The sequence below is a fragment of the Diadema antillarum genome, unplaced genomic scaffold (genome assembly GCF_040938485.1).
Source record: "Diadema antillarum isolate AM-2024a unplaced genomic scaffold, OU_Dant_1.0 seq00000616_RagTag, whole genome shotgun sequence".
NCBI classification, from domain to species: Eukaryota; Metazoa; Echinodermata; class Echinoidea; order Diadematoida; family Diadematidae; genus Diadema; species Diadema antillarum.
This window is the reverse complement of record NW_027271540.1, coordinates 604,746-613,307: the sequence shown is the minus strand read 5'-3', so window position 1 is coordinate 613,307 and position 8,562 is coordinate 604,746. Positions and strand designations below refer to the sequence as shown.

The window sequence follows — 8,562 nt, the reverse complement described above, 5'->3', positions numbered from 1 at the left end:
TGAGTGGGTACCTCCACTTTTTGTTTTTCGCAGACTGCATATAGAGTGTATGTATCTTTTTTTACTGATCATATAGACATGAACATGTTGTTAATCCTGCCTGGTTATGTATATTTTCAACGACTCGCATGTTAAATTCATAATATTACTTCTTGTACATTCTGTTGAAAAAAAAAGTAAAAATAAAGTTTGAATTTCAATTTCAATTTCAATTTACATCAATGTAACATAAAAGTAAAATACTAAAAATTCTTTGGATCGGACTAGTTTCCAATATTTGCATGTCCTTTTTAGATATTTCGAAAAATACAACATGACTGATTTTCAGACAAATAGAAGAAGAAAGGTGATACGAATGTTTTGACCAAAACTAGAATGAGAACAATTGTACGAAGCTATCATTTTCGTTATACATGTTTCGTGAAAGACAAACACTTCTCTTTGAAAACTAGTGTATATGGTAACAGAGATCTTGTCTGGATATTTAGTCTTCAATGACAGAAAGCTGAAAATGCAGAATGCAGTGAAGAATTCGACCTCATTCCGTGAAATAAGGAAAAATTATGACTGTTTGTTTGTAAGTCATCGTCTATGTAAAATGGTATCCAACCGGAACCGCACAAGATAAATCGGTCATGTGACTTCAGGTCACCTGATATCACAGTACACGGGCTATGTGCTTGAAATATTAGTGACATCATTCTTCAAAAGTATTCTTTTTCTATTAATTTTTATTATTTCTAATTTCTAATTACTATTAATCTGACACGTAGCTTACCAAGCCAAACTAAAGCTCTCGTTTTTTTTATTCTTGATTTTGAAGATATCTCTTGCAGGGAAGAGGATTAGGGTTTAAGTGTGTGTGTGTGTGTGTGTGTGTGTGTGTGTGTGCGTGTGTGTGTGTTTGTGTGTGTGTGTGTGTATGTGTGTGTGTGTGTGTGTGTATGTTTGTGTGTGTGTGTACTGTGTGTGTGTGTGTTTGTGTGTGTATGTGTGTGTGTGTGTGTGTGTGTGTGTGTTTGTGTGTGTGTATGTGTGTGTGTGTGTGTGTGTGTGTGTGTGTGTGTGTGTGTGTGTGTGTGTGTGTGTCATTTGTATTCCTGAAACAATTACTTTGTTTCAGCTTTACAGAGAAATATGTTGGAATGTTATCATGTGGTAAACTTGATGAGAAAAGAGTGAGGTGTAAATCGTCTTGAGTGCCATGTGGATTTTGTCTCACCCTAAACCAAGAGACAGGATGTTCCCCTAGTGACACCAGAGATGACTTCGTCATTGCCCACTCTTTTGTAATTAGCACGTGTCTCTAACAGTTCATTTACACGTGAGCTACCCTTGGCACTTCGGCCATATCCGAGGTACTAGTATGGTATACTCACTCCTATAGACGATGGCAACTCTTCATCATCAGCATTATCAAAAAAGCATCGATGCGATTTTTGTTTAACACTTCCATCGTCATAGTAACACGCCTGTACCAAATGTCAATTGTATATCGCGATCGCAAGCGTAATCTTGAGAGTTCAACAATATCATATCCCGAGAGATTGTCATATCATGTGTACTGTGTGCAGTATGCCTCCATGATCAGATTGTAGTTAGCATTATAGTGCTCGAAAGTACAAACTATCACACAATATAGCAGAAAGCTAACCCTGAATGTATTTGTGTGTGTGTGTGTGTGTGTGTGTGGTCAACAAGATGAAAGCAAAATACGTGGAGGGAAATCAAACAGCCAAATTGTATAATAGTTAGTGGTATCACACTCTAAGTCCGCGTACGGTCATTTCGGTATCGCTTGCTTTGTTTGTTTCCCCCTAACAAGTTTTCTGTAGTTAACACACAGTTCGTTCGTTTATTTAGTTTTATTTTGTATTTGGATAAAGATGGACATCGTTGGTAAAACATCTCCTCACAGAATTTGTGCATCGGCTGGATTCCAACTCACTCCCCCGGATTGAAATGTAAAGTCTTATCTAATATATCACGGATCAATATGATGATAAACGGCAATAAATACGTGAGCGTAAAATTGAACACAACGAAATTCTCAACCCTTGCAGATTTTGAAAGAACCCCATTTTAGCTCAATATCTCAAACCTGCTCAGGGGCGGATCCAGGAATTCCGTGAAGGGGAGGCGCCTTTACAAAACTAAAGGGGCGCCCCTTTTTTCTTTTTATTTCTTTTGTTTTAAACCAAAAATTAAGAGGGGCGCAGGCCCGGTGCGCCCCCCCCCCCCCACCCCCACCCCGATCCACCACTGCTGCTGATATACAACAGTGAAAAAAAAAATCAAATGAATAGCATTGATATCCAAATGGTTACATCAAACAAGCCCTGGGGTCTCTATTCAAGACACAGTCTACCCTCTTTTTGCCTCATACTTAGGACAACATTTGTTGTCACAATGGGATCAAGACGTTTAATTTGTTACAAAAATATGACATTCTGACCTTGAATGACTCGGTGACATATGTCAGTTTCTGAGTCATTCTAAGCAGGAAAAGGAATTCAGTTTTTATTGAGGCTCAGACGATTTTTTTTTTCCCGCAAAGGAGCGTCATTTGCGTTATTCTTGGATTCAGTTACCTTCAGAATAAATCCTAGAAAAACTTTTCAACTCCACTGCCAACAGTTCATATTCCATTGATCACTTGATGCAATATTGATGAGCTTGTCCGATATATAACAGCATTTTGCAAGCAATCTAGTGAACAGAGTCCATTGGTGCAGGAAATAAGATAACATGATACATTTCAACCTAATTCATTCCATTTTGCAACTGTACGAGGGAAAGAAAAAAGTACGCAAACTCGTATAAAGTCAAAGACAGAAGAATGATAATTCAGAATACAAAATACCACATCACATTATAAAACACAGATCAAAATGAATAGCACATGTTACACCTGTTACACGTTTCCCACATTAAGGGCCCTGACCCAATTAACGGGAAGTTTTGAGTTCGAATCATGTTTGATGAGTACATGACTGGACATTGTTTTTTCCCACGGTGTCCCCCTTGGCCCATATGTAGAAATAGGTACCGAGCTGTGATCAGATCAAACCAGTGGTAGAGCCCCCTGGAGGAAGAGTGCTCCTAGAACTAAATAGGCTACTAAGGGTGAATAAGACACCATTTCTCATAAGCCCACGTCAATGATATCCAAAGTAATATTTTTTTTTGGAATGATAATATCTTACACAACAAATTACCGAACATTTCACGTTTGAAATGTTTTAAGCAAAAGTATACAGTACAAATCTCTTCCACATAAATTGTCCCTCAGAAATCACTACTTTAGTAAGTGCAATCATACTTGTTCCATAGTATCTAGTAAGTGCTACTTATTCTTTTTTTATCAAAATGATGTGTAGTGCTCAAGATCGTCCGCTGGTGAGCTTTAATAGCATGATAGCCTTCGTCAACCTGTAATGTAGTGCCCAATTCAGACATTTTAGCGACTGCTCTGTGAGATGCATGTTTTTCGGACATTATCTTTAAAGATCTCAGGCGAGTCTTTCGGTTCAAGTTCATAGCAGAAATATTTTGAGCTTCTTATCAAGGCATTACCTCCCTTCAACTTCTTCAGGCAACTGTGCAGAGTTCCCTGTTGAACTCCATTTCCATTGTATGCATTGTTTGTTTGTCGTTTCTTTTCTTTTTTTCGCACGGTAGGCTTACCTACCAAAGTAGATGTATTGTGTCAAATCTTCTTACGCTTAGATCGCTATGGCGAGGGGAAAAAAGAAAACAAACAGTATCTAGTAAACGTTAAAACGTTAGTCATTCTCAGAAGACAAAGTGTTTCCTACTGGTCACTCGAAATGACCGTGCGCGGCTTTTCTCTTGCGACCCCTCATTATGGCAAACATAGGCAGCAGCGAGCGAGTAAGATAGGTCAAATCCGATCAGGATGGAGATCTTATGACAAAGAGAAAATCCGAGAAGGCCAGGAACGACCCTTCCTTCTTGCTCTTGTGATGAAGGGATTAGTGTTCGGAACAAATCGAAATTTTCATACAATACTTGTGAACGGCAACAAAATGTGCGGTAGTAAAGTTTGCCCAAGCTGATTCCCGTTTTTCTGTAAACACGCAATCAGAAAGACTCATTTGAACTGCCACATGCTGCTTTAAGCTACCTGCTGGTAAAATATTCGGGTAGACATCAATCAGTTAAATATTAAACTCAGTCAACGCAATTTGTATGTAAGAACTAAACATTCCACTTTATGTATGAGTGAAACAGTGTGTTTGTAATAATAAGTTTGACACTGATAGGGCTACATAAATTTGCCGAAAACTTCTCAAAACGCTTTTTCGCGCTTCGTTTTAACAACCACGATATCAGTTCAATGATTTGATCCTTTGAACTCTGGCAAAACATAAATATTTTTTAGATCATGGTCATCCCCTCACACGATTTTTGCATTCAAATGAGACTTGTTTGTTTTATTTTTTTTTTTTTGGAGGGGGTCAGCATACCATAGAACATCCTTACATTAAACCCTTACAAATACAATGTCAGCAGAACATAATACGCGACACTAGTTGTGCATAGTAGTCCCATAAACACTGAACACTATTGTATATCTTTTCCTAGCATACCCAATTTTGATAATATTTTTTTTTTCATTCCAAAGACTCGCCATTGTTGCTCTTCTGACAGTATAAAGAGCTTTCGCTGCATTGTAAGTCTATGCCGTGGACTTCTCAAGAAGGCAGTGTACAGGATATCATGATTTTAGAGAGTGAAGGACGTAAATGATTTTTTTTTTCAATAATGACAGAAATGCGCTCACTAAAATGCATTGATTTTCTTGTCGGGATTGTACCCCCAAAGGCTCAAGTGAACCCCTATTGAAAGCACGGGGCTTACCGTCTGTGAGTCAGCAAGGCTTACATTCTAGAAGGGGGAGTAGTCGAGCTCTGGAGAAAGGGGGCGACTTCCCAGGCTTACAAAATGAGTAATTCAACGCTGACTTAAAGCCCGCGCGCTTTTATCACAATTCGCACAGGTTAACTCATTAAGACGCTTTGCACTAGACGGGAAAGGTTGTCACGCACAAAAGCTCAGCAATCAATGCATGAGTGGATGACGGGGCGGGTCTTCTCTACTGGACGTGCGCATTTGGGTGTGTGACGTTACTCCTGCACAGACGCACACACACATTGGTCGTCCTGCGTTCCGCTGTGGCGTCACAAAATGTTGTGAGGAGCGCTCCTCGATCGGACGTATAAGGCAGCTTAGTGAAAAGGAGTTTCTTACGAAATAGCTGAGAGAAACAATGCAGACTAGTTTCGTCGTGCGTAAAGTGTAACTTCTCATACAAATTGCTGGACATTTTGTGCATCGTGCTTGGCATTGCTGAAAGTTTGTGCGAGAAAAAGAAAACTTTCTACCAGCAAAGAAACTCTCTCTCGAGACTGAGGGACAATCATTTTGTGTTTTTGGAGTACTCGTGGAGTTTTTGTAAAACATCATGATAATCAGAGTCAGCGCTGCCACTCTCTTGGTGGCATCATATCTCGTTCTCTTCTCTGCGTCTAGTGGAAATGCTCAGTGCACTGAGAGTGGATTAAGCACCAACATCAGTCACAGTTTCTTGAAGGAAGGTGAGAGTGTTACACTTTCTTGCTACGTCGCTCAAGCTGGTGGGCAACTGATCTCTTGGCTAAACCCAACGGGCGTCATTTTGTCTGTCGGTCCGTCAATTTGGGAGAATGCCGGGGAGCGATTTTCCATCAGCGCTGACAACTCACAGCCCAGCTGCGCCGTGTACAATTTGACGATCACCAACGTCACCGTCAACGATGCCGGAACGTACACGTGTCGCCCTACTGTCGGGACGACGCCGAGTTCCACTGAGGTCGTTTATTTCGGATACGCCCCGGGGCCCACGTATCCGGAGTGCGTAGTGACGGGCGGCAGCACTCTGGTTATGGCCGGCGACTTGCTGGAGTTTTTCTGCGAGACGGAAGTGGGCAATCCCGAGTGGGACCTGTCGTGGGAGAGCTCGTTCTACAGCCTCAAGACATCGCCGATGACTACGGAGGCGACAGTAGAAAACATTAAGAGAATTGAGACGTCAATGAATGCTACCACAGATCAGACAGGGACCATGATGACTTGCTTCGCTCGCTGCACAGACCCAGAATGCCTGGACTCCAAGACGAGGAACTGTACTCTTGGGCCTATCATCGTGGTCGACCAGCCCGTCAACACATTCTTCACCGTAAGCGATACCGCATTGTATGTTGAGGCAGGTGGAAATGCTACAGTAAGTTGTAACACAACTCTACCGGGCGCCGAAGTGAAATGGTTCCTCCACGAAACGGTGAAGGACAATTTTCACCTCACCACTGGTCCGAAAGGGAATGAAACGACCCTCTTTGTTACATCAATCACGAACGATACAATCGCAAATCCTTTTATCTGTTCTCTAACCGTTGATGGCAGAATCATCTCGACAATTCCAGTGACGGTGACTTTTGGCCCTCAACAACTCATATCGACGGTATTTGCCACGACACCGTTGCCCACGACGACTGAACTATCGACAGGGAATGTGTCAGCTAACCCTTTCGTCAACGCCACCGCTTACCCGCCCCTTAACACAACGGGCTTGCCTGAAAATGCTACTACAGCGTCAGTGGTAAATGCATCTGCAATGGCACTTGTGAATACGACCGCGTTGCCGAATGCGACCGCGTTGCCGAATACGACCGCCACCGCCTACCCACCTGTCAACACAACGGGCTTGCCTGAAAATGCTACTACAGCGTCAGTGGTAAATGCTTCTGCACTGGCACTTGTGAATACGACCGCGTTGCCGAATGCGACCGCGTTGCCGAATACGACAGCGTTGCCGACAACGACAATGAACATCACCACTGTTGCTTTAAATTTCACGAACACGCTTAATACGACGTTGCAAGGTAATACCACAACTCAGCAACCAACCGCAAACGCAACACAGGGATCGATTTCCACCGCTCTCCCGACAACGATGGTAGTCACAACAAATCAGCTCAACATGAGTACGACATCCTCAGCCCCAATGCTGCAAACAAATACATCTCAGAATGCCACGGAAATGCCAATGGGACCCTCAATGGAACCGTCAACGCCAGTGGTTACACTTGAACCTCAGGCTAATATGACCACCGCTGCATTTCAGAATACAACAGAAAACGGCACCAGCTCCAACTCCACATTTCAACCACCCCCATCGACCACGATGGGCTGGTGGCAACCACGCACCCCCAACATCCCGCAACAGACCATGTATCCACAACAACCGTCGGGATTCCCCGTTCAGCCCTCCGACTCCCCACGCCAACCAGCTACAAATGTTCCTACCGATCCGGCTGCGACACAGAACGCTCCAGGGGGGCTCTCAGCTTTCTTCACAATGCCCACAATTATCGGGATCGCTGGGGTTGGTGGCGTTCTCCTCATCATCGTCATTGTCGTCGTCGCATGCGTGTTGAGCTCGCGAAAGCGTGGTGGAGAACACGACGTGGAAGAGCTAACCGAACTATCCAAGAGAAACTCGAAACCTATCCGACTCGATCCATTCGAGGTGCCCCAAAATGCTAACACAGAAAACGATCCGACCTTCGCTGGCTTTGGGAAGGGAACATCAACGCAGGACTTGATTAACATCTCTGATGATCCAACAGGTGGGAACCAGCAAAATGGAAGCAACAACAAGGGGGGCAAATCAAGGGGAAACGGGGAGTCGAAACCTCTGACAGCAAACGATCTCCTGAGCAATGGCATGTCTGACTCCGCACTATGAATCGAGCAAGAAACTTTCGAAGAATTATGAATATAACAAACATTTACTTTTGGCAATTCGCAAACATTCAATGTGTGTTACCCAAAGGGATCATACTCAAAGTGTGTGCTGTGACGTTCAAGGTGCTATGGTATTTTATGATACTACCATTGTTACAAACCTTGTCCTTTTCTATTTTCACCAGAAATCGACGAGAAATCACGTCTTTGTTTGAGATAAAGCCTTGCCATCCACCTTGAACTACACCCAGTTTTATATAAAAAAAACAACAACAACAAAATCATGTCTTTACAAAAACGTGAGCGAAAGCGGCTGGTATCAAGACTACTCACATGACAGTAATTGTAGTTAAATATTCATTCGATCCTTTCCAGGTAGCAAATGTATCATTGTGTTCCGCAGATGAATACTGTATTACGGTTGTTATTATGGTATTACATTACGTGAAATGAGGCAATTCTCTGGACGTCAGACATGGTTTTTTTTTTCTCAATTTCTGTGTTAAACATCCGAAAGCTTGTGTCATTTACACATATCAAACCTAGCTATTTCTGGTCGCGTTTTCTGTGACAATTTTGAGGACATGTAAGAGGTTTTATAAACGAGTAAAGAGTTGTAATAGGCTATTCAATCATTCTAGCCTTACAATGTTTGTCACAGCGAAGAAAACACCTCATCTGAGCTGCATTACAATAGTGACAAGAATAAGATGTGCCAGTAACCTAAAATTATCTTATGGTGTATTGTGGAGG

General features: G+C 42.4%; 1 protein-coding gene across 1 annotated transcript; it reads left to right on the top strand.

Annotated features, from left to right (window-relative positions):
- The first annotated feature begins 457 nt into the window (after positions 1-457).
- LOC139735967 (uncharacterized) lies at positions 458-7,810 on the top strand. Its single transcript, XM_071646722.1, has 2 exons — positions 458-474; positions 5,500-7,810. Exons 1-2 carry the CDS (start codon positions 458-460, stop codon positions 7,808-7,810), a joined length of 2,328 nt encoding a protein of 775 aa, XP_071502823.1.
- Positions 7,811-8,562: the final 752 nt, after the last annotated feature.